General features: G+C 34.2%; 1 protein-coding gene across 1 annotated transcript; it reads left to right on the forward strand.

The window, feature by feature from the left end:
- The first annotated feature begins 2,751 nt into the window (after positions 1 to 2,751).
- LOC146747377 (uncharacterized) lies at positions 2,752 to 7,491 on the forward strand. The gene is made up of 2 exons (XM_085498407.1): positions 2,752 to 3,186; positions 3,529 to 7,491. Exons 1-2 carry the CDS (start codon positions 2,752 to 2,754, stop codon positions 7,489 to 7,491), a joined length of 4,398 nt encoding a protein of 1,465 aa, XP_085354533.1.
- Positions 7,492 to 27,031: the final 19,540 nt, after the last annotated feature.

A 27,031-nucleotide genomic window follows, 5' to 3' on the forward strand; every position in this document is an offset into this window, starting at 1 on the left:
TTCTCATATTTGACACATATAACCATCATTATAGTGTATGTACTATTCTAGACAGATATCAATATTCACCAATTCGAAATGAAAGTATAGTTTTGTAATTGCACATTCCTAATTCATAACTTATAACGAGATAATAGTACATATTAGAAAAGAAATGAAAACAAATGCATGGAAAAATAATATACATAATATAATTTTCAAAAAAATATATAATGTATCAGACAAAATAATAAAAAAAATATTAATTAGTCAACTTGGTATAATACCCACATTTTACAAACTTTTATTGTGTAGAAATTTTATTAAATTGTCATGGTTACGATGACCTTAATGCTATCCTAAGTTGCAATAATCCACTTAGCATATGCAAGTTTATTTCCATCGATAAAATAATATGCTATTACAGTACTATACCACAACAACACAGCACACTCTATCCCTATTGGATAGAAAATACAGGGATTTGCATAAAATCTATTATATATCTATGTTGCAATTTATTTACGTTCAGTGAATCATTCAGAAGCGATCATGAATACAATTTAGAGTTGCATTACAATGAATTTACTGTTTAACATAGATATGGAGTTTATGCAATCCCATTCCGGTAAGTGTTCTAGAAATAGTAGTAAGTAATGAAAAACCTACATTATGTATTCGAGTTATATATTATCATAGACGTGTTGAATGTGTACAAGCACTAAATATCTTGTTTTATGCAAATAACGATGATTATATTTTGTTTTGTCTGGGCCACATTCAAATATCCCAAGGTAAACAAGGCATGTTCTCCCAAATGTGACGTATATAAGTAATCATATATTGCTGTGATTGATTTATGATAGTGTATTATTCTGAGGCCATCATGAATATCCAAGCTGTGCAAGTATTCAAGTTGTTCACGAAGATACAGTGTACATTCAATCATAATCTGTTTAATGATACATCGTGTATTGGTCTTGTATACTATAACCAATGTAAACTATATCTGGTGTAACTAATATTATTTCAACAGCATCTATGTCCAAATATTAACAGCATCTATGTTTGTTATACAAGAAGGGTGCTATGCTAGATGCTGCATATCTTTTTATCATTGACAGACGTGTATTTTTTCATCAAGATGTAGATAACCAAACTGGTTTGTAATGTAATTCACTTTCTCTGAACTCACTTAACCATTGCGAAACAAATATAGTACTATATAGTGTATATACACTATATACACTTAACCATTGCGAAACAAATATAGTACTATATAGTATTTGCTTTGTTAACCATTTGTAAAAATTTCCACTATGTCATGCGTAGATAGATTTCCTTTATGTGGTACGAGTCATTTATAATGTCATTTTAGAATTGATATACATACTTATGTTGCATCTGTATCTTGTAGTATTTTACAACACTGCCTGGTAATATTCGTATGATTCCCTAGTTTTGTTACGGGCGTTACTGCTGTGTGGTGGCTCATATAGCTATGTCTGTTCTATTAATGCAGAAGAACCTTCCTAAAATAAAAGAAATTGTAATATTTGAAAAAATAACAGTTAGTCACTGAACCCTGTACATTCTCATTCAAGCATGAGAAGAGACATATGCGACATGTTTGTGATCTAGCTTTGCACTCCCAGTGTTTTATTGTTTAAACCAGTTGTCATAAATAAAAAAAATGAAAAAAGAAAAACTGCAGACCTTACATCATTTATGCCAAGTCTTACACATTCAAAAAACACTCAATTACATATGCAATTAAGTCATAAATTCACCAATGTGCATATTGGCATTAAGTAAGGTGTAGTAGACCAGTAACAGTAGTAGAAAAACAGGGAGTAGGGAGATAAGGAGGACATGGGCCATTGTTTCAATACACTTGCATAAACTCTACTTCTGAAAATTGAAAATGAACAAAGTACCTGTCGCGCGCAGTTATCTAACATGAACAAATTTTACTTTCTGTATGATGTTCTCCAAGCTAGTTTGTAATTTCAGACATTGTTTTGATAACCACGAGTTGAGTCCTGAGAGACTAGATCGGTTTCTGTAGCAACCGTGACGCTATATCCAAACGTTCGCTACATTGTTTCCCATTGCGTTCTCGTGGTACTTGTCTGTTTACCGCCCAAAATTCCCACCAAAGTTCTCCCTCGTGTTAGTCGCGTGTCACTCCTAATATGGAATGACAGCGCTATGTTTCGTTTGTATGCGCCAATCATTAGCGTTGTTTTATTTTCGGAACGTTTTGGCATGATATATTCTAGAGTACAAACACGTGTTTGGCACTTCTCCGATTAGCTGTCACCGAGACAAATGCCGCTCTAACGTTGACAATTACATTAACCAGGCAAAGCGCTGTCGTGAGAAGTCCGATTCAGGCCGTCGCTGTAATTCCTTCTATGGTAGCTTCGCAACTTGATGCTCGTTATGCACACCCTCCTTTCTATGCTCTCTACGATGCCAACTCCTCATGGAGCTATTATTTAGCGATCTATATTTTATACCAAGAAGTATTTGCTGTACAACATATTGATGTTCATGTTGAGTACAAATAAACCAGTTTGAATTATACCTCACGTCTGTTCAACTCAAGAAAACACAACGCAATCGATGTCCGTTTCAATAACAATTCCGCATGATTAGTCAGTTCGTTTTATGTGACGAAAAGAACACCCCAACGCCTAGTTTTGCGATATAAACTTATCCACCACATAAATTTGGTGCCGAGACCAGGATATTCAATACTGATTCATCATGCCTCGAAGAATCCTGAACAAAGCAATAGATAGACTGAACAAAGTTGTGACTCAATTAAATATCGCGTTGACACTTGCTGAGGATAGAATCCAAGACTTTGAAGTCACTGACAACAAATCTGAAGTATATCGGCTGATCAAAGTAAGCATACTAGCACTTGACAATCGTATCTCAAACTTACAAAAGGCCTGCGATGAAGTCAGAAATTATGCCGATGTTGTGGACGCAGAGTTTACGGAAACTGAAGAAATCGAACTCAAATTACTAGAGAGGTTTAGTTCGATCAATTTATTCCTGACAGAAAACAAGCCAGCGAAGCAAGAAATACATCCAGTCCCACAACTTGGTCAACACGAAGTAAATCAACAACCAATCCCTCCAGATGATCAACAAGCACCGGTCCAACAGCTCGTACCGCCGCCGACACCTCAAGTCGCACTGCCGCCGACACCTCAAGTCGTACCACCGCCGACACCTCAAGTCGTACCGCCGCCGACACCTCAAGTCGTACCGCCGCCGACATCTCAAGTCGTACCGCCGCCGACACCTCAAGTCGTACCGCCGCCGACACCTCAAGTCGCACTGCCGCCGACACCTCAAGTCGCACTGCCGCCGACACCTCAAGTCGCACTGCCGCCGACACCTCAAGTCGCACTGCCGCCGACACCTCAAATCGTGCTGCCGCCGACACCTCAAGTCGTACCGCCGCCGACACCTCAAGTCGCGCCCCCAGTACCGACGTTTCAAGTCGCGTTTCAACCACCTATACAACAGTTCGATCAACCCGCTAATGCACCAGTGCCTCAAGTAGAAGTTACACAAAATAACTTTTTGAACAATTCAATTCCAACAGCTCATATTTCAGGTATGAATCCACAATACACTCAATTTAATTCTGTTCAATTGCCACGTATTGATTTGCCCGTCTATTCAGGCGAGTATACGGGGTGGGCTGAATTTTGGGATATGTTCAATGCTGCTGTAGGTTTAAATCCACAACTTAGTCCTATAATCAAATTTGCTTATTTGAAAAGGTCGTTAGAGGGGGAGGCTCTAGAAGTAATAACCGGCTTAGATCTTACTATAGTAAATTACAGTTTGGCACTCCAGCTTTTGACCGAACGATTCGGCCAGCCACATCAAATTATCGCTGCTCACATGCGTGCATTACGCACAGCAGACGCACCCAATTATGATGCCAATTCTTTACGGAAATATCATGATACCCTGGAAAAGCACATCAGGGCACTTCGTTTATTAGGTGTACCAGAGGCGGGCTATGAGAAACTCCTCATACCCATGATACTGGATACATTCCCAGTTCAATTTCAACAAAGTTTAGCGCGATCCAACCCAAGCGGGGAATGGACGTTAGTCACACTCAGTCAGCACATGTTACATGAGGTTAAAATCCTCGCCATAGGTCAAGTAGATTACGACACAAACCCTTCAGCAATACATGCTTTCACCCAGAGTACACATGACTCAACACAGTTCAAGTCCAAACGATATGGGCGTCGTAATTACAATAATACTGACAAATCTTACAGTGGTACCACATATTCTGATCAACAGAAACAAAACCATGTCACACAAACTGATCACACTCATGGTAGAACACAAATTGGTGACAGAACCCCACATTGCATATACTGCAAAGGCAAGCATTACACCACAAATTGTACAAATATTTCAACTAGAAAGGATCGAGTCGAATTTATTACCCAAAATAAACGATGCTTTAATTGTTTGGGAAAGCACATGTTGTCTCAATGTAAGTCGCATTTCACTTGCCGTGTTTGTAAGAGTAAACATCATACGTCAATTCATTTTGATAAATCTGGAACTGCGCAAACAAATTCAACGAATTCTAGCACGGCAAACTCGCATTTTTCACATTCAGCAAATACTGGTGAACAATCGCGTTTTACCGGGATTGACTCAAAAATTAACTCTGACAGTCCGCGACGCGCAATGCTTCAAACCGCACGAGTTAGTACGCATTTTCGAGGTACTAACTGTGTTGCTACCCTCCTATTTGACAATGGCAGTGATAGAAGCTTTGTCACAAACTCTTTCGCACGTAAACTAGGTGTAATCCCAAATTATAACGAATTATTGAGTCTGAATTCGTTCTCCAATCCGCGTTCCGGTGTGCAGTCCATACCGAGAACCACGCTGTCACTACAAAGCAAAGATGGCATTAAATCCCCGATCGATGTACTGATGGTCGACTGTATTTCCGAGGGATTGGAGAACACTGTAACTTACGATATTGCACGTTTGCCACATTTGAGAGGTCTATCGTTGGCCTATCCGCCGTCAAATCGATCCACATTAAACATCGATATTTTGATAGGCGCCGATCACTATTGGGATTTTGTTACACACAACTCACGCATAGTTAGGGGCAAACCAAACGCTATACCGACTGTCTTTGGGTACCTATTGTCAGGGCCTTTCACTACACACAACAGGACAAACAAAACAAATTCATTCACCATTGCTTCTATCCGAGCACATGACAGTGTAATGGATAAAATGATTGCTAGTTACTGGGACCTGGAGTCAGTGGGTGTTAAAGATACGATTACAAGACAACAGGCACTCAACATTACACATGAACAACAATACAAAGAATATACCGAAAAATCCAAAATTGAAAATAATATTTCGACCCCAAAAGTGTCCGAGAAATGTGCCCAGTGTCCGACCACTGGTACGAGTGACACCGTTAGCGATCGACCGCTACTTTGTACGCCCCCAAGTCAATCCAGAGGACATGTCAATTCGGAGAACGAAATTAGTCCTCATTTCCATAAATCAGCAGAAGATTTCATAAAAACTGCTGAAACAGTGTCAGGAGATATCATCGATACAAACCGCGAACCTCCTGAGCTACAAAACTCCAAAATTAATGATCAGATCGTTTCGTTACATGTCGCCTCTGAATCTGACAATTTACTCGGCCACCATTTTGAACTTCACAATGAGCCAAACATCGCACCGAAGGAGATTATTCACGCAACTGAATCAAACTCAGAACCTAGTCTTGAAAAGATTATCGATATTCGCCGTTTCAACGATCTACATCGTCTGTTGAAAGCAACTGCTTATATATTTCGTTTCATTTCGAAACTCAAATCCAAATTGAACCACACTCCGAGTAATTTGTCAAGTAGACTTGCTCTCTCAACACAGGAGATATACGACGCGGAACACGCTTGGTTGACATCGATTCAGTCAACACATTTCGGAGACGTTGTCAGTTCTATTCGGAGACAACAATTTAGACATGGCGTACTTCAAAAACAACTTAAACTATTTCTTGACGATAAGTCAATACTGCGAATTGGTGGTCGGCTTCAGAATACCGACTTTCCTTTCGAAACCATGCATCCAATACTCCTTCCTGGTAAACATCGGTTTACTACGCTCATAATTCTTGATGCTCATCATTTATTAAACCACGGTGGGCCGTTAACCACAGTTAACACAATTCGGGAAAAATATTGGATCACCGCGATTCGCAGACATGTGAATTCTACATTGAGATCTTGTGTCGTTTGTAAGAAGGTCGATGGAACTCCATTTCCCCTTCTTACTCAAGCTCCACTTCCTGATTTTCGAGTGAAGGAAGCAGTCCCATTCGAATTCTGCGGAACAGATTACACGGGACATTTGTTCGTTAGGGACCAACACACTGGTCTTTCTAGTAAAGTTTATGTACTAATTTTTACGTGCGCCTCAACTCGATGTATTCACTTAGAATTAACTCAAGATTTGACCGCCGCATCATTCATTTTGGCTATGCGACGTTTCACTGCTCGACGGTCAACGCCCCGGAAAATGATCTCAGATAACGGTTCCACATTTATAGCCACCGCTAAGATTTTGAAAGGACTCGAGTCCAGTCCTGAGGTACAAAACTATCTTACCAAAAATCGTATATCGTGGCGTTTTAATCCTAAACGAATGGCGTGGGCCGGAGGCCTATTCGAGAGAATGATAGCCATAACAAAAAATTGCTTGAAGAAAATTCTAGGTCGTGCCAACGTGACTTTTACCGAACTATCCACAATTTTAGTCGAAGTCGAGTCGTCAATAAATGACCGCCCATTAACTCATCTCTCCGCAAGTGACGAAGATTTAGCTCCACTGACTCCATCCCACTTGTTAAATGGACGTCAGATTAGAATGTTACCCCCAGCTATTCCTAGTGTTTCTGAACCCAATTTTGAGATTGATAATATTACTGCAAATAAAAGAGCTATGTATTTATCCTCCCTTCACAATGCTTTTAGTAAGAGATGGCAAAGAGAATATTTGACGTCACTAACTGAGCGTCACTTGAATCAAATCAAAGGGACAACCAATAATTGTATAAAGGTGGGGGATATTGTCCAATTACACCAGGACATCAAAAAACGATGTCATTGGTTACTAGGTCGTGTAACTAAATTGCTTCCAGGCAAGGACGGTATCGTCCGAGTAGTAGAAATACAGACCAAAAACGGCTCAACAAATCGTTCTATACACCATCTTTATCCACTCGAACTTAATGCAGAAACACCAGAGAATACACTCTCAATTCCCGAAGAAGTTATTGGTAGTCCGTCCGTTGAAAATGAATTTTCTAGTCAAATCCACGACTTTTCTAGTCGGCCCGAACCAAGGGCTTCAGCGCTCAAAGCGAGCGAAAGTATACGGCAAATGTGCCGTGATGGTGTTGTATAACATTGTAGAATTTTGAACTTTGTATTGCACTGTAACTTTATTTCAAGTGTTCAATGAGAATCATTTGTAAAGCAAAATCTGCAATGTGTTCATGATATACTGTATTGTTTTTGATATACATTGTACCGTGTTATTTGCTGTTTTAGCTAAGATTGAAACTCACAATTCATATCTGATGTTCAATGTGATTGACATGTGTTTATTGTTGAGAGTCTGTCATTTAAATTTCAGAGATTTATTCAAGTTAATTTTAAAATTTATCATGTTCGATTCAGGCTATCCCGAGATCTTCTCGTGATTTTTGCGCCCCGGAGTATGTCGCGCGCAGTTATCTAACATGAACAAATTTTACTTTCTGTATGATGTTCTCCAAGCTAGTTTGTAATTTCAGACATTGTTTTGATAACCACGAGTTGAGTCCTGAGAGACTAGATCGGTTTCTGTAGCAACCGTGACGCTATATCCAAACGTTCGCTACATTGTTTCCCATTGCGTTCTCGTGGTACTTGTCTGTTTACCGCCCAAAATTCCCACCAAAGTTCTCCCTCGTGTTAGTCGCGTGTCACTCCTAATATGGAATGACAGCGCTATGTTTCGTTTGTATGCGCCAATCATTAGCGTTGTTTTATTTTCGGAACGTTTTGGCATGATATATTCTAGAGTACAAACACGTGTTTGGCACTTCTCCGATTAGCTGTCACCGAGACAAATGCCGCTCTAACGTTGACAATTACATTAACCAGGCAAAGCGCTGTCGTGAGAAGTCCGATTCAGGCCGTCGCTGTAATTCCTTCTATGGTAGCTTCGCAACTTGATGCTCGTTATGCACACCCTCCTTTCTATGCTCTCTACGATGCCAACTCCTCATGGAGCTATTATTTAGCGATCTATATTTTATACCAAGAAGTATTTGCTGTACAACATATTGATGTTCATGTTGAGTACAAATAAACCAGTTTGAATTATACCTCACGTCTGTTCAACTCAAGAAAACACAACGCAATCGATGTCCGTTTCAATAACAATTCCGCATGATTAGTCAGTTCGTTTTATGTGACGAAAAGAACACCCCAACGCCTAGTTTTGCGATATAAACTTATCCACCACAGTACCGCACAATACATTACAATGCACCATCTCAAAAAGCTCTTGCTATTAAATTAAATGTTCTACCCCAAGTAATATCGTGAGTGTCAATAATACTTGACTGTTGCCATATACTAATTAATTTGGCAATATTTCATCTTCTTATTCTACAATCCAATTTTCATATTTGAATCTGTTTCAAATCATTTTGTTTATTTTAGAAGCACAACAACACGTCGACTAGATTTGCCAATTCAAATTGAAATATTGCCAGCAATAATTAATAAATCTTGTTCAGTATATCCTTTATTCCCCGGCAACATATTCGATTGCTAGTTCTACATGATTGCATGAAAATATTTTAATGCCAAGTTTTCATATTAAATTTTGATTGGAACCATACCACTAAAGCTACAGATTGTCCAAACAATGACACAACATCCAATCAAGATATTTTCCACCCACCACAAGATTGTATTCAAAATTGAAAAACAACGAAAGCAACAAATACCAGGCTGCATCCTGTAAAACAAACAAGATAGCATATTACATTCAGACATTGCAAACATAAATTCCTAGACCCCTCTCAACAATCTGTACAGCATTAATGGTTCCTGTGCTCATTTGAATGTATGTACAACATGATTAGCAAATATATACACACGACTCATCAATATTTTGACCAACCAATTATTTTATAAATTGTTGAGTGAGGGCGCCATTCACTAATGAAAGGGTCCTTTTGAAGAAATTAAACTTATTTAATATACAGGAAGTGAATATCAAGTTAAAACATAGATTAATGAAACTTAGAAAGAACTTCCGTGTGCTGAATGTTTTTGGAGGTATGAAGTACGACTAAGAATACTGTGTTTACTACATAAGAAGCACATCTTCATTACGCATATAAAGCATTATATTTATTAAATGCAAAATATAAAAATATGTCTTATTTTGATCGTATACTTGTCCGTGCTTCCAGTACAGCAAATAACTATGGTGGTTTCAAATAGTTATAGTTTAACAATTATAATTATTCAATGAAATAATGACAAAATATGATGACTTAATATTTTGTTCATATAATTTGCACGACAACAAAGTTAAAGCACTGGATGCATTTTCCAACCTGTAACAGTACTTAGTACGCTACAGTTATTCTTAGTAAAAACACACATAAACTAATAACAATTAAATTAGCGAGATGGGTTCGATGATGTTTTTGAATGTAGCATTCTCTATATATTGTTTCTTTCAGAACCGTGATTTAGAATACATTTCGAAAACTTGAACTTAGAAGGACAAATTTGCAAAAAGTAGACAGTCATTGTTTATATAATTACCACTTTATCAAAAAATGACGAACCTTGTTAAATTGACTGAATCCGTGATTGCATTTCTAGGATGAAATTTACCTAAGGCATTGCCGTAATCGAGTCCATCGAAATGTTTCCGATAATGAAAAGCCCTTTTCTAGCAGGTTGTTTTCTTTGTTGTCCCCTAGTTATTTCTGACTTGGCACAATTATTAATAATGAACACAATGTAGTCTTGCTGTATTATTATAAACGTACAATAATAATGTCAAGGTAATTAATCACTGATATCACAGAACTATTTAATTGTGAGCGTGAAAATTGAAGAAAACAACTGTCATTTTGAATCCCGTACTGCTAGAGCGTACGGAAGGCTGGCTTCTAGAGTTATGCACAACGAGGAGTAAAACACTAACAAACATTACTGACACATTGTACACGCTGACTGTTTGCAAACAAGCTAATCCCTCATGTGTCACTGATAAGACATCTTATAAATCTATATCATTACAAGTTGATGGATAAGTATCGCTCAGTTACGGTTTTCTGTGGATAGCTGTACAAGAGAAAACATAAATATAGTTCACAGAATGCAATTAACAAATATTTACGTCCATGTCAAATCAACTACTTCGTATTTAGTTTGCCTACGATGAATCCAAGTTAAAATTTGATGTACAGATTAGTGCTATCGTTTGAAACTAAATTACACATTATCCCTTTTTTGCAGTTATGGTGGCGTAAAGGTAAGTTAATGCATTATACCACAACATAATTTCCAGCCTTTAGGCGGTTGGTCGCACATTATTTTTATGTTCTACACCGTTGCGTTAGTAAAATGGTGTTATTAAACTCGAATAATGAATAGTATAATGACACGAAATAAAAGCTAATTGCAATAAGGTTACGACCGCGTTTCTCTCACGAAATTTTGAGTGATGATCATGATGGCAATGGACGTTAGAAGAATACGCATTGCTTGCGAATGGGAGAATATCACCTGTTATATAGAATAATAAACAACATAATATAAACCATCCCAAAGATACACATTATGGAAATATCCAAGAAAAGGTAGCCGTAGTTATTTGTGTTAGCATTTTAAACACAAAATTTGAACAGCGTCTCATGGAAATTTCGATCTTTTGAAAAACATGATGATGAGCCATGGTATAAATTCATCGTTTTATCGAGTTTAAAAAAAAAAAACAAGAAGAAAATAAAAATTCCCCATCAGAACTGTTGATTACCGGAAAGCACATATGTACCCTGTGTCATCAAAATTTGATCAGTGGTACTGGATCAGTGGAAATCCATGGAGCACCTATAAATAGGTTATTTTTTTGCAAATTAGGTAATTAGTAAGCTCAAACATGTAATTTATCTCTAATCATCTACATGTGCAAGTATTGGTGAAAAAGTTAAATCTTGTCTAATTAAAATGCAATTTGTGTAATTAGCATGCATAGATTTTCTGACAAAAACAAATTTGGTATTTGTAATATGTAAAAAAGTTTCATTTGAATCTTTTTAATATTTCATTAGAAAAATATGTAAATGCTTACAATTTGTATACAGATTTGGTTATTAATAGTCATATATTTCAATTAAAAACATGTCAGCTCTCTTTATTTTTCCAGAGCATCTATGTACCTAGTTCCACTGAAACCTGTTTAATTGTACATGAGAAACAAGTTAAAATGTTTAAATTTGAGTAATTAGTATTCACGGAATTTAACACTAAAAATGTTTGAGCATTTTCTCAGAGCATCTGTCAAACAAACAGGGTCGGAGACCAACCACTCAAGTGTTTGTGAACACTCATTATGTGTCAGAGAGCTACTGATAACACATCCTAACTTTATGGATTACATGACATGGCGAAAGAGTGCAAGATCCCCAAAAGAAGACGGGCAGTGGTTAATTCAGTTAAGGCCACGAAACAATCAAGCAGTCGGCAACGTTAACCCAAGACTCGAGCACTCACAGCGCAATCAGGTGTACTATAGACGCTCCCAAAGCTTTGATTAGTTTTGGAAAATTGTATCGATTGTTCAGGGCTCAGACTACAATAGCATAGAACACAGTCCCGTGAAAGAGGGACTGTGCATGGACGTACTAACACGTCTATGACTATAGAGACTAGTCTGATTTCAGAGTGAGAACAACAACATTCATACTTCTCAGGATTTTGCAAAACTTACAGCCGGATGTGTGTGTGTGAGATAAGAACTTCTAGTATGTTGGACCTTTCCTGCCGTAGTAGACGGCGAGAAATATTGCGAATATCATGAATCTTGAAGGTCATATTTTCTCATTAGTGTTTTTGACTGAACCCCATTTCCTAATAATTGTTTGCGCTCACTCGAACAAAAGGGATTCAAATATCAAAAAAATGAGTGGTGGTGATTAAACATTGCATTGTCCTGAGTAAATTTTAGAAACTTGTAGGTACACAGATTAAACCTGCCTTGTTGATTTTGGCAAACACTACTGAGGCTACCTTGCTTCCGTTCAGAAAATCCACATTTTAACCAACTTACATGACATTCTATGTCATGTTTACTTGATATGAAAGTTTTTAGTGCATTTCATCAATTAATAAATAAATGTGAAAATCGTAATTTTCAACAAAAATAATAGTCTCGCTACCATAAAAGTAAATACATTGAATTTGCTGAATGTCAATAATCTATATATCTAAAATGTTACAATTCTTCCAAAATGTTTAGCTATAAATGCACCTTAAATTAAAAACTGTGAGCATATTTAGATATTAATGATTTATTAAGTTTTGAATATAGTTTTATAACAGGGAGGGACTCAACCGTGTACAACAATCTACTTCTTGGTGAAATTTAAAATGTTTTTATATATGATTAAGTCGCTTAGTTATACACTGTAAAGCTAGGTGTTTCAAAATATGACACATTTGTGTACCCACTTTAAAATCACTTTAATTGTTTTATAATTAAACACAATATATGTGTTCTTAAAATCGCAAATGAGGTATTTACAACATTAGTCGCTTAAAATAAAACATTTAAAGTGTTTATAAGCTTGTATCCACGTAAAGTAATGTGTTTATTATCAGCGTAATTGCGAGATATGTATATTCTGATAACACATGCATGTTTTTACACAATATATAAAATGTTTACATTAGAAACACGTATTGAAAAGTGTTTTCATCAGAAACATGTATTCAAAATGCTTATTATCACAACACTTTAAAAAGTGATTTTACTAGACACATATTTTGAAAAGTGTTTTCACCCGTAACAAAAAAGTACTTAATGTCAGGACACTTTTGAAAGTGCATTAAGTAGACACACATATTGTAAAGTGTTTATGATCACGACAGGTAGAAAAGTGTCTTAACCGAGGACATATTTTACTATCATAACAGTCTGAAAAGTTTGTTCACTAGACACACATTCTGATAAACATATAGAAAAAGTGTTTAACATCGGAACACTTTGAAAAGTGCGTTCACGCAAAACACAAACTGAATAGTGTGTGTAACAGAGACACATTTTAAAACGCATTTACACAGATAACATGGTAACAAGCATTAAAATTATCATTTTGGAAAACAAAATATATATCAAATACGGCGTTTTATGAATTTTGCACTACTGTGCGGCAAACATAACATACGATAAAAAAATCACATATTCGAGTAAGTATTTAATTCTAAATATAAACATTAATAAGGTAAGTTCGACTATAACATTTAAAAAGACAGACATATATAGTACTTCTAAAAAAATATTATCAATCGCAAGAAGAAGGGCCATCAACTTATTCGCAACTGAATATGTGTGTTTATGTAATTTAAACCTTTCATGAAACTGTAGATGTAATAATTGTAAAAATTGACACTTCAAAACAAATGAACATTGAAGTGAAACTGAATTGATACTATGTGTACATAATTATAGCTTATAGCCTTTTTGAACGTGGGAATGTATACACAATAGTGTAAAAGTTGTGATCTACTGTAGACTTGATTCTGGTGTCAGTGCGTTACCATCCTGGCGCAATATGTATACGATGTTGCTCTCAGGATTCAAGAAATAAATATTACAAATTACATGGTGATATATGGATGATTACGAGTGAAATCAAGAGTTGCACTGAACAACAGTGGCTATGTAGTACTTTGCCTCATGCAGTATTCATTCTGCAGTACAACTCATCAAGAAACAGTAAGTATTGTTGCTTAGTAATATACATTGCCGATCTAACAAATCTGGCCGGTATTGTGAGGGCGCTTACAATGATGACAAGTCTGTTGTGATTTCGCGGTAGCACGACTTTCGCGTTCACCGCCCGTTTACGCAATTTATATTTATTTTTCAAGATTTTTTCAGACTGCTTGCAAGTCTATACTGGTCTTGGCTATTCAATTTAATGATATTTTGTAGTTATATTCTCTTTACAAAGTATTCAAATTGTATTTCCAACAATGATCTATATCATGATTATGTGTTACGCGTATCATGTCACATATTTTGTTACTATCGAATGTTACCTGGTATCACTGAACTCTATCAGCTTTCACATAAATCTAATTGCTATTGCTGGTACACATTTTTGTAAATTCAAAATTATGTTACATGTTTATGAGTTCAAGGGAATCATAGCATGTGTGAATATTTTCTTTCCATATATGGAATCAATGTCAAACACTTATTATCTAGTAGGAACTGTAATTGACATGTATAATAACTACAATGACAGGCATACCATATTTGCCCAAGACCATTGTTGTAGTATGGTGATTGAAAAGCAGGTAACGAAACATTATTACAAATGCATGACATAACCGTCATTTTGTTCCTATTTGTGCTCAGATTAGCAATTTATATATCGTAGGTGTTATATATACGAAAGAATGACATTTAGTTTTGTAAGTTGGCATGAGTAATTTAATTAAAACAGATATTATAATCCCAATAGTGTTTTATAGAATTGTATATTGCTAACATTTTGAAATCTAATAAAATTGTTATGACAATGATGATATTCTAAACTTGAAATCATTTATTTAGCATTATATATGTGTAAATTTAATTAAAATAATAATTGTTTTAAATTGATAACTCAAGATGTTACTATATTGCTTTACAATAAACAACACGAGAGAAATCTGAAACATCATGATATAATATACTGCACAGCGTTCATGCTGTTATTGCCATTATTTATGTGGGTTTCAACACTTTTATTCAAGAATGTCATGTCAAAAAGTAATTAAACTGAACAAAAAGGTGAACATATATTTTATACTCTAGCCTCAATGAATAGAAAATATAGAGATTTGCATATAATCCATTGTATATTTGCGTTATAATTGATGTATGTTCAGTGTATTTTTTAGAAGTAACAATGAATCAATGAATATCATTTAGAGTACAGTTCACGAATCATCTGATATGTTATGTCTGGTAAGGTTTAAATGTAACGTGGACAATGTGTGTCTTCATCCACAACTACTTGAAGAACAAATTCCAAGCGCTACGTATCTGTTCTGCACGCTATTGGTCAGACTTTAAATTGTTTCAGTGTTCCGACAATATGTAAATAACCACAATGGTATGGTATGTGTTGATTCCTATGTAAACACTTCATATTACTAGTTTAACACGGCATATACTCCCGAATGTGATCAGCATATTTACCTTTTCCCACACACGATATTTTCAGTTTATTATTTTGAATACCATATTTACATTACACCATACCTGAACACGTTTTAGTTTTCATTTGTTAAGGGCATCGATAATTCATGTTAAGAACCTGAATAATGATGTATATGAACAATATGATTTAAATCTGGACTGTAACTGAATATGGTTGTATTTTCCAGCTTTATTGGAAAGTATTTCAATTGAAAAATAGTTTGCATTGTGAGGTTACGTGTCATACTGTCACGTGCTACATATAGCTTGATAGCTTGGAACACACACTTATAATAATAATGCAATCACAGAAAAATATTATTTAGACATATATTATTGTATGTGTTATTAAGGTGTATACTGAATTATTTTTCTCGTTTTTAAAATTTACATGTGAAATCTGCTATTTGCTTGAACTAGAATGTTATTATGGCTAGGTTTGTGTACAGAGATATAGCTTAAATTCATTTGGAACGTGGGAATGGAAAATCAATGTTGTAAAAATAATGGCCTTGTGTAGAACTGCATTTTGTGTCAGTGCTTTACAATCCTGTTGCTCTCTGGGTTCAAGAAATACATATTGTAATGTACATGGTGCGATGATAATATAAAGATGATTACGCTTTTAGTCAAGAAACAAGGAAAGATTTGAACTGTAAAAGATTGGCATTTGTGACATAATGGATATTTTAGTATTCTATCGGCGTTTTTTGAGGAGCCAATATATTTCCTCGTGTTTTCAAATGTATTCATTTAAATATTTTGTTGCTATTATGTAGTCTGTAAAATAAATATACAAGCATAATGTAGTAATCCCCAGTCTTTAAATAAACAAGGTAAACATATATTTTTACATATTAACGACTTATTCAATTACAATTTATATTAACAAGCGAAAATTCACCTAGATTCTCGTGGTTCTAATAGATAAAACGTACACACATTCATATTATGGTTAGGCTTAAATTATTTGTTTGTGTTAGACCAATGTATCACCAATGTAGACTATGTTCAGTCTGGTTTAACTAATATTTTTTAACAGCATCCATGTATACATAAACTGCGTTTATGTATTGTTTGTCATACAATCACTTTGTACAAATTTATACAAACGATTCATATTATTTTTTAAAAGTACACCTGAGTAATTTAAATATAAAAAAAACGTAATATTATTGTATCGAACAAAATAATATAATAATCAAGTTCTTTAGTCATTAACGTATCTATCAACATTTCTGCATATTAACATTCAACATTGATAAATAATTTCTTATTGATCACTTTCTAAACATGAACTATTTTCCATTTAGCATTTACATGGATAGATTGAAATAAAATAATAATTGCTTTCAATTGATAACACGAGTTGTTATCATACTTCATACAGACAACAAGCAACTGTGAAATTTTATTCTTGTAATTGTAATACAAAAATGTAATCTTGTTTTTGATAACTCAAAATTGAGGAAAATTCGAAACTGCATGTTATTAGTATATTAAATAGCTTACATGTTGTTGTCGAAGTCATAATAGAAGTTGTTTTATGAATTTCAAATAAGAATTATGATGTTATTTTGTTCATCCCAAAAAAATGTATTGTACAATATCAAGCTAATAATGTGAAAGAAATATGTTGTCTATAGTCTAAAGTCGAGACATGAAGGCTTATATTGGTTGATATCAACTGAGACGCGATGTTACTTTGTGATTGAGGTTGCATAACAGAAGGCACGGGTTTGATGTGTTATGACATTCAAACTCGCACTTATCGTTCAAAAAGTAATGACAGTGCGAACAATGTCTGGGTTTTTTAAGAGGATGCTTTGTCTCCAAATAATAGTCTGTTGAAGGTGTCAAGCATGAAATAATTAGGGGACAAAAACAAAGCTACGTAACAATCAGAAAAATTGATCTTTGATTGCTGGGGACACATAGCAATGCTCTAATTTCATTATGGACAGTTCATGACGTAAATTTCAGCCGGAAATTCCACTGTGTGCTATCGCAATTGCGGATTTAGTCATTTTTACAAGGTTCGCCATTGTTGTTGTCACGTGGTACTTATGCAAATAATAACTGTCAAGTTTGAACAAACTTGTCCCTCTGTACTTAGGCTTTTGGATCATATACGGTAAATTACGGTTCTGAATGAAACAACAGAAAGAGAATGCTTTATTCAATCAAGTCATCAAACTCTTTTCGCTACCTTAAGAGAATCAAAGCATGTGTGAATATTTTCTTTCCATAATCGGATTCTACTTTAAAAACTTATTATTAACCGTCATTCTGTTCCTATTGGTGCTCAGTTTAATCATATTTAGTTTTGCAAATAGACATGAGTAATTCATTTATAAATGGTATTGTATAATAGTATTTGTTAAAGAAAAACGAAATAATGAACAGTGAATATAAATAGAGATAATACCATGTTAATAATTAGGTTCATTATCCAATTTTTTTCTTTAACAAATTGTGAATATTGTTAACATTTGGAAATATAATACAACTGTCATGGCAATGATGATTTTATTAACTTGAAATAATTGATTTAGCATATGCATGAGTAGTTTTAATTAAAATAATAATTAATTTAAATTGATAACACAAGATGTTACCAAGATTCGTTACACTAAATGACACGAGGGAAATCGGAAACACAGAGATATATTATGCTTTTGTTTTCATTAATTACAAATAAGATCTTGGTGCAATTTTGTTTATTCAAAACAAATATTCGAGAATGTTATACCAATCAGGTAATTCAACTAAACCAAAATGTGAGCATATATTTTTATCGTGAATCTATAATTTGTTAATATCGTGTTTTGATTGATTTATATTCAGTGTATTATTCGGAAGCCACCATGTATATCCCAGCTGTGCTGAAGTGAAGTGTACATTCGTTCATATTCTGGTAAGGTTAAACTAGTTCTTGTGTGTTAGATACTAACCAAAGTAGACTATGCTAAGTCTGGGTTAACTAATATTACGTCAACAGCATGCGCTTATGTATTTTTGTCGTACAAGCACTGTACTATGCTAGATGCTACGAACTTTTTTCACGTTGTTGGACAGACGTGTAATTTTTTCCTCAATATGTAAATAACTAAACTGTAAATAACTGTATCTGGTAGTATTTTGCAGCACTGTATGATTTCATTCAAATCAAATCAAAAACGTTTGTATTGCAAACAGATCCTTAATATTACGTGACATATTTTTTTTAACATGTACTGCCTGCTTTAATGGTGGAAGCATATACTATATTTATCTTTATTTCGAGGCAAAGGAACGAAGTTGTGTTAAATGCATGTCTAGTTTAATAACCTACACCTGAGACAGTGTGATAGTGCTACAGAACGAAAGGAAAGCGGCAATCAAAATCTCTTTAAAATTTTGAATTCTTTCCTTCATAGTAGCACAATTTTCTTTTCATTGATTAAAAAGATAGAAACCTTTTATGTTGTGTTATTGTGATGATATATTTTCACTAAACTGGCTCTGACAATGGCAGAGCTCAACTGAAAACTTTTAAAATAAGCATGCAATCAGAGAAGATTGTTTTTAGTTTTGTACTGACTCTAATCTCACAACTCTCATATAAACAGGGACAACACTTGCCTCCCGTATTAACAAATAGACGTTCGTGTCCATAACAAAATAAATTTAGCATATACAATATTATGTACCACCGGTGTGTTCCATCCATGTATGAAAGCTCATAGAGGTCAGCGGTACTATGGAAACACTCGAAGCTTTGAAAATCAATGACGATCAATTTCATACAATAAACATAGATAAACGGTTTTTGATACTTTAAAATATCAATAATATTGATAATAACAAAAAATAATATTTATCATTTCATTAACCACATTTTTTGCTATTTTAAATAATATTATAAGAGGATGAAAAAGTAATAAAAATAATACAAAATAAAATAAGGAAAATTTCAAATAAAATCATTATCATTTAAATTGAAGAATAACAATAAATAGAAAAATTATTCCGCATGTGAGTAGTGTGATGTACACATGTAAATTTCTAAAAAGTGAACAATGTAAGTTGAACTGAGCGGTAGCCTTTATTTTTAACAACCAGCAGTTGATAATGAATAAATGAAATCATTTGAGAAAAAACATTCATTTTACCAAACATAAATATTGGGACAAGCTCCATGGCATGTAAAGAGACCAGTTTGCGTACTGCATTATGGTTAGAGTTCAAAATTATAGATGATGTACGACGTTAAGGGTCTATGTTTCATAAATGAATGAGGAAATGTGGGCTTGAAGAGGGTAAAGCATTGTTGTTACAAGAGTAGCATTGTTAGATGTATAATGTTTAGATATTCAGTTCAGATATACAAAGTTCATATATTATATAATCCAGTGAAGCACTAAAGACGGTGTAATCATTATGATTGTCACTGTAATAATATACTATATCACTAACACGCTCTCAGTAATATGATTCATTATTTGAAACATGCATAATGCATTTTGAGTGTAATTTAGAATACACTTTGCCTCTTCATTATTATTCTATTGTATTAGAATAATTGATTGATCTGAACATACTTTCATTGGCAATTTCATTCACAATAAATATGTTTTTCCAGTTTATTCACAATAGCCATTTGTATTTATATTTGTTGAAAATTATCTCTGTCATAAACAGTTGTTTAAATAACACTGCTGTCTCAGTGATTTATAATTGTCATTCTCACAAAACCATGCACAAGCTATGTAATGTACTCAAGCATGTAAATTGATCGAGGTCAGTGGTACTATAGAAACGGACGATGCCATCTCAAAATGTAAATATTACAGTCGCATTTAATTCTCATATATAAACACAATTGTTTACATTATTCCTATAACTATCATTTCCCTTCGAAATATATTTAATGAAATACAGAATATTATAAATGCTGTCTGATTAATGCATGACAGAGAATGTTGTCCCGGTTTGTGAATCACTAAAAATATGAGACATTATTACAATGTTTACGACACAGGAAAAAACCATACATTTTGTTTTTATTGGATGAAATATAATATCATGGCGTGTACCATACTCCTCGCATATTTCAACCAATTTACGAAGTGCCTTTACCGACGGAGACATTAACATCAAGTCATCGGCGTAAAGTAAATGATTTATAGGCACACCTGCTAAATGGCATCCCGCTTTTGCCAAACGAAGCTTATCACTAAGCTCGTCTACATACAACGCAAATAATTTTGGTGACAGAATACTTCCCTGGCGGACACCGTTAGTCACATTAAAGCTACTTGTAACCATCGTAGCCCACCGTACACAGAAAAGCAGGCTGCTATACCAAACCATTAGAAAACGCACAATAAACAATGGAACACCTCTATTAATTAACTTACTGAACAATGTCCAATGATTCACCCGATCGAACGCTTTAGATGCGTCCATAAAACTTATAAAATTCTATAATTTCCTTAAGTACAAAAATACACATATCTGTCGGGTGCCTCTTATTAAAGCCAAATTGATAGTCACTGGTATGAATATACTTCTCGAGGCGCGTTAGCAAACACGATTCTAAAACTTTAGATAAAACGGACACAATTGCCACTGGTCTATAATTTTCTTTTGACGATACATCTTTGGACTTGTCTTTGACGATAGGAACAATAAGTGCATTTGTCAAACTACCAGGCAGTTTCCCGTGCACAAGAAATGCAGTAAAATACAAACTAAGAATTGAATAAAGGCTTAAATTGGCATGTATCACGTGTTCAGAGACAAGATTGTCCATACCCATGGCTTTACCTTTCTCTAACCTGTTCACCGCCTGCGCGATTTCCTGTGACGTGACTATCATGTCATTGTCAAATTCAATGTCGTGTAGTGCTGTCATCACGTTATTTTCACAATCATTGACACAGTTGAGAAGGGATGAATAATGCTGTTCCCACATGTTCGATATGCACAAATCGCCATTACATCCGTCTACAGTGGTAGGTAGTGGGCATGATCTATTAGTAACCGTTCGGACCGAATCCCAGAATTTACGTGAGTCATCATAATATAGTTTACTAGCCATTTTGTTTGCATTAATTTGATCATCATTCCTCCTGCACATCCTAAATGCGAATTTAAACTGCGCACGTGTTTTACGCATTAGTTCATATATTACACCAGTGCGCGGTTTGCCATTCGACACCCATAATCTGAACGAATCTCTCGCAATATGATGACAATCACGAACTTTGTCATTCCACCCGGAACTACTTTATCCTTCCTAGTTTTAGATTTTGGTATACAATGCTGGGCCGATTGCTCCAACGATGTCACTATATTAGTATATAATTTACACAACTCCTCATAATGGTTGTCATTAATACAGTTCGGGTTACAACAGCTTAGTGCGTCCTTGGGGAGGACGATATTTCTCAGTAGATGACCTGATTTTAAACGATATTCGTTCAAGTTCTTTGTGGTCGCTTTGTTCCAATTAAGAAAAGTCACGTGTTCACTGATCGTTTGGTCGTTGTTCCTAAAATGAACTAGATCTGCCAACTCGACTGTCACGCTCATCGGAAAATGGTCGGAAGACAAGACATCGTGCATAATATTAATACTTGATATAGCATTGTGCACCGAATATGTGCTAATACAATCGTCCAACCAAGTGGTACTACCATGGGCTTCACTATAAAACGTGAAATTGTCGTTGTCTTTGCCCAACAAACTATAATCAGAAATAAATAAGTTGTTTTCACTGGAGAATCGCTCAAGCTCCAGACCAAATGATGTTCCGATTCCAGCGTTGAAATCTCCCAGGAAATGACATTCGCCGAATCAAATTCTTGAATGATACAATCAATGTTTCCTAAATACATAAGAAAGCTGTCATAATCGTCATTTGCACACGTAGGCAAGTAAGAACACACAATATGAAGTTTTGTTGTATCATTGCAAAGTTCCACTGCAATTAATCTACAGTCATTCAAATATTTGATTTTCACCATATTACCCAATGACTTTCGCCACATTATTGCTACACCACCATATGGCCTCCCCATACGGATGCCTAATTCGTCATTCATAGCGGAAACTCCACATGATGAAAACCCTTTATGTATTTTTGGCATTATTGGGAGTTCATTTTTACAGAGCCAATGCTCCTGGATTAAAACAATGTCATGAGAGTCACACAATGTTCGAATATCATTAATAGATGATTTTACACCTCTACAGTCTAATAATAATGTAAACAATGTGAGCATATATGTTTACACATCAACGACCTATTCAATTTTACATAACAAGCAAAGCTTCACCTGTTCATGATACTTAATGACGTTTCTTGTTTTAAAAAAAATACATGTGATGACCTGCTTTTTGCTTGAACTAGAAGGCTATTATGGCTAGCTTTGAGATACTATGTGTATATAGATATAGCTTAAATTCATTTGAAACGTTGGAATGTAAACACAATGGTGTAAACATAATGGTTTTGTGTAGAAGTGCATCTTATGTCAGCGCTTTACCATTCTGCCCGAATATGTTTTTCTCTGGTTTCAAGTAATACATATTGGAATTTACATGGTGCGATGATGATATATAGATGATTCGTGCAGTCAAGGAAAGACTTGAACAGAAAAATAGTGGCTTTTGTAACATGATTGAGATTCTAGTATGACATCTGCATCGTGTTTTCAATTTTATTTGTTTATAAACTCATTTGATGTTAAGTAATCTATAAAATAATTATACAAGCATTATATAGGTATCACCAGTCTAATAATAATGTAAACAATGTGAACATATATGTTTACACATCAACGACCTATTCAATTTTACATAACAAGCAAGGCTTCACCTGTTCAATTCTGTCAAGTAAACTCACCTCATCTACTCTTACTCATTCTGCAATACAAATTTGTAATATGTACTAATTATTTTGGATTGATTAAGGCCATTATAACTTGTTCAACTTTCAAACGAGAGGTAGTTTTTATTTTGGCAATTGCTATTTTATGACATTTTTGCAGTTATTATTTATTTTTGCAAAGTATGCACATTTTATTTACAGGGATGATGAATATCATGACCAGTTGTTACACGTATCATGTCACATATTGTGTTACTATTGAACGTTGTCAAAGTATCGCTGACCTATCAGCGTTCACATGAATCTAATACGATATTGGTGGTACACATTTTTGTAAATTTCAAATTATGTTAAATGTGTATGTGTTTAAATGAATCCTACCATGTGTGAATATTTTTCTTTCCATATTTGGTATATTACTTATTATCGCAAGTAGACATAATTAATTTCATTATAAAATATATTGTAATTCTAATAGTATTTGTTAAGGAAAAACGAAAAAATTAACAGTGAATATTAAGAAAGATAATAGCATGTTAATAATTAGGTTCATCATCCTATATTTTATTTTTCACAAATTGTGCATATTGTTAACATTTCGAAATCTAATAACATTTTCGTGGCAATGATGATTTTATTAAGTTGAAATAATTCATTTAGCATATGCATGAGTAGTTTTAAATAAAATAACATTTACTTTCAATTGATAACACAAACTGTTACCATATTTCGTTACACTAAAAAACACGAGGGAAATCAGAAACACCATGCTATAATATGCTTTAGTTTTCATGAATTTCAAATAAGGTCTTGATGCAATATTGTTTATTCAAAAAAAATATCCCAGAATATCATACCAATCAGATAATTTAACTGAACCAAAATGTGACCATATATTTATATCGTGAATTTATAATTTGTCTTATATCGTGCTGTGATTGATTTATATTCGGTGTATTATCCTGAAGCCCACATGAGTATCCCAGCTGTGCAATATTCAGGTAGTTCACATAAACGAATTGTACATCCGTTCATATTCTGGTAATAGTTCTTGTGTGTCAGATACTAACCAAAGTAGACTATGTTAAGTCTGGTTTAACTAATATTACGTCAACAGCATGCGTTTATGATTTTTTTTCGTTCAAGCACTGTGCTATGCTAGATGCTACATACCTTTTTTCACGTTATTGCACAGATATATATTGTTTTTCCTTAATGTGTAATTAACCAAACTGGTATATGCTGTAAACCATTTCTTCTGAACCGCACCTATCCATTGGGAAGTACAGATGGTACTCCTGTGATTCCTAGTATTGTACCGTAGACCATTTGTAGAAATCCCCACTACGCCGTGCTTGAATAGTTTTGTTTTGCTTGGTAATAGTCGTTTATGATGTCATTTTAGAATCAATTTACTGCAAATGTAACTGTATCTAACAGTATTTTGCAGTACTGAATGGTGCTTTTAAAATATGAAAAGAGTTTGTACTGCAAACAGACCCTTAATACTGTGTGACATACATTTGTAAACATGTACCTGCTTTAATGGTGGAAGTATATACTATATTTATCTTTATTTCGAGTCAAAGAAACGGTGTTGTTAAATGTATGTCTAGTTAACTGACCATGACCAATGAGACATTGCGACAATACGACAGCAAAAAAGGAAAACTGCAATCCACATCATTTTACTATACTGATTTCTTTCATTTAGTGTATATACCCCATGTGTTTAGTAACCTTTTCTTTTCATTGATTAAAAAATTAGAAACCTTATGTTATTGTAATGATATATTTTCACTAAACAGACTTAGCACCTGAAAATGGTAGAGCTCAACTGAAAAATTTAAAATAAGCATGCAACTGGAAAAGATTGCTGTTTGTTTTGTACTGACTCTAATCTCATAGTTCTCATATACAGAAGGACAACACATGCCTCCCGTATTAACAAATAAAAGTTCGTGTTCACTCTGAAATAAATTTAGCATATAAAAAAATATGTACCAACGGTGTGTCTTATCCATGTGTGAAAGCTCATAGAGGTCAGCAGTACCAGGGAAACATTCGATGCTTACAAAATATATGACGATAATTTTTTTAGTTTTTAGTACCCAAAGACTGTTTTGACATTTTCATCACATTGACAATTAATACAAATTAATATTGGTCATTCCTTTAACCACTTTTTTTCGTATTTTAAGTAATATTATAACAAGATGAAAAAGTAGAATAATAATACAAAACAAAATAAGGATAATCACAAAAATAATCTCTAAAATCTAGTGTTTCAATATCATTTAAATTGAAGCATAACAACTAGAAGAAAAGATATTCAGAATGTTAGTATTGTGATATACACATGTAAATTTCCGAAAAATTAAACATTGTAAGTTGAACTGAGCAGTAACCCTCATTTTAAAAATGTAATGGTACCCATAGTGCAGACCGATACCAGCAGTTGATAATGAATACTTGAAATAATTTGAGTGAAACCATTCTTTTTACAAAAAAATAAATTTTGACACAAGCTCCATGGCATGTAAAGATACCAATTGTGTACTGCATTATCGTTGAAGTCCACGTTAAGGAACAATGTTTCATAAATGAATGAGAAAATGTGGGTCAGTTCACTTTGTTAAAACATTGACGATATTTGAAGTGTATAAAACATTGCTCTCTTGAAGTAACATTACAATCTTTAGATTCTCAGTTCAGATATAATAAGTTCAGATATTATATAAACCAGTGTACAGTAAGTAGGTCAGAATACACTTTAGCGGCCAGTGTGTGGATATGCTATGGTTTGTTGTATAGCACTAAGAGACGGTGTAATCATTATGATTATCACTGTAATAATATACTATATCACTAAGACGCTCTCAGTACTATGATTCGTTATTTGAAACATGCATAATGCATTTTTAGTGTAATTTAGAATACACTTTGCCTCTTCATTAGTTGTTGTATTGTATTAGAATAATTGATAGATCTGAACATACTTTCATTGACAATTTCATTCACAATAAATATGTTTTTCCAGTTTATTCACAATATCCATTTGTATTTATATTTGTTGAAAATTATCTCTGTCATAAACAGTTGTTTAAATAACACTGCTGTCTCAGTGATTTGTGATTCTCACAAAACCATGCACAAGCAATGTAATGTACTCAAGCATGTAAATTGATCGAGGTCAGTGGTACTATAGAAACGGACGATGCCAATTCAAAATGTAAATATTACAGTCGCATTTAATTCTCATATATAAACACAATGGTCTACATTATTCATATAACTATCATTTCCCTTCGACATATATTTAATGAAATACAGAATATTATAAATGCTGTCTGATTAATGCATGACAGAGAATGTTGTCCCGGTTTGTGAATCACTAAAAATATGAGACATTATTACTCTGTTTACGACACAGGGATTATGCATCAAAATACAACTTTGAATGCAACAGTATTTAATAAGGTACAACGTTATGAGTACCTCGGAGCATGTGTAATGTATTAGTATTTCGGTTATGGAGTGAACTACATACATTTACTCTTTACATATGTTTCC

Source organism: Saccoglossus kowalevskii, chromosome 4 (assembly GCF_978046115.1).
Source record: "Saccoglossus kowalevskii chromosome 4, keSacKowa6.1, whole genome shotgun sequence".
NCBI classification, from domain to species: Eukaryota; Metazoa; Hemichordata; class Enteropneusta; family Harrimaniidae; genus Saccoglossus; species Saccoglossus kowalevskii.

Bases quoted from the DNA above. Each gene is read 5' to 3' on its own strand.
- LOC146747377 (XM_085498407.1), top strand. From the start codon at position 2,752: ATGCCTCGAAGAATCCTGAACAAAGCAATAGATAGACTGAACAAAGTT. The intron at 3,187-3,528 runs GTCGCACTGCCG...CCTATACAACAG, and splicing joins TACCGCCGCCGACACCTCAA to TTCGATCAACCCGCTAATGC.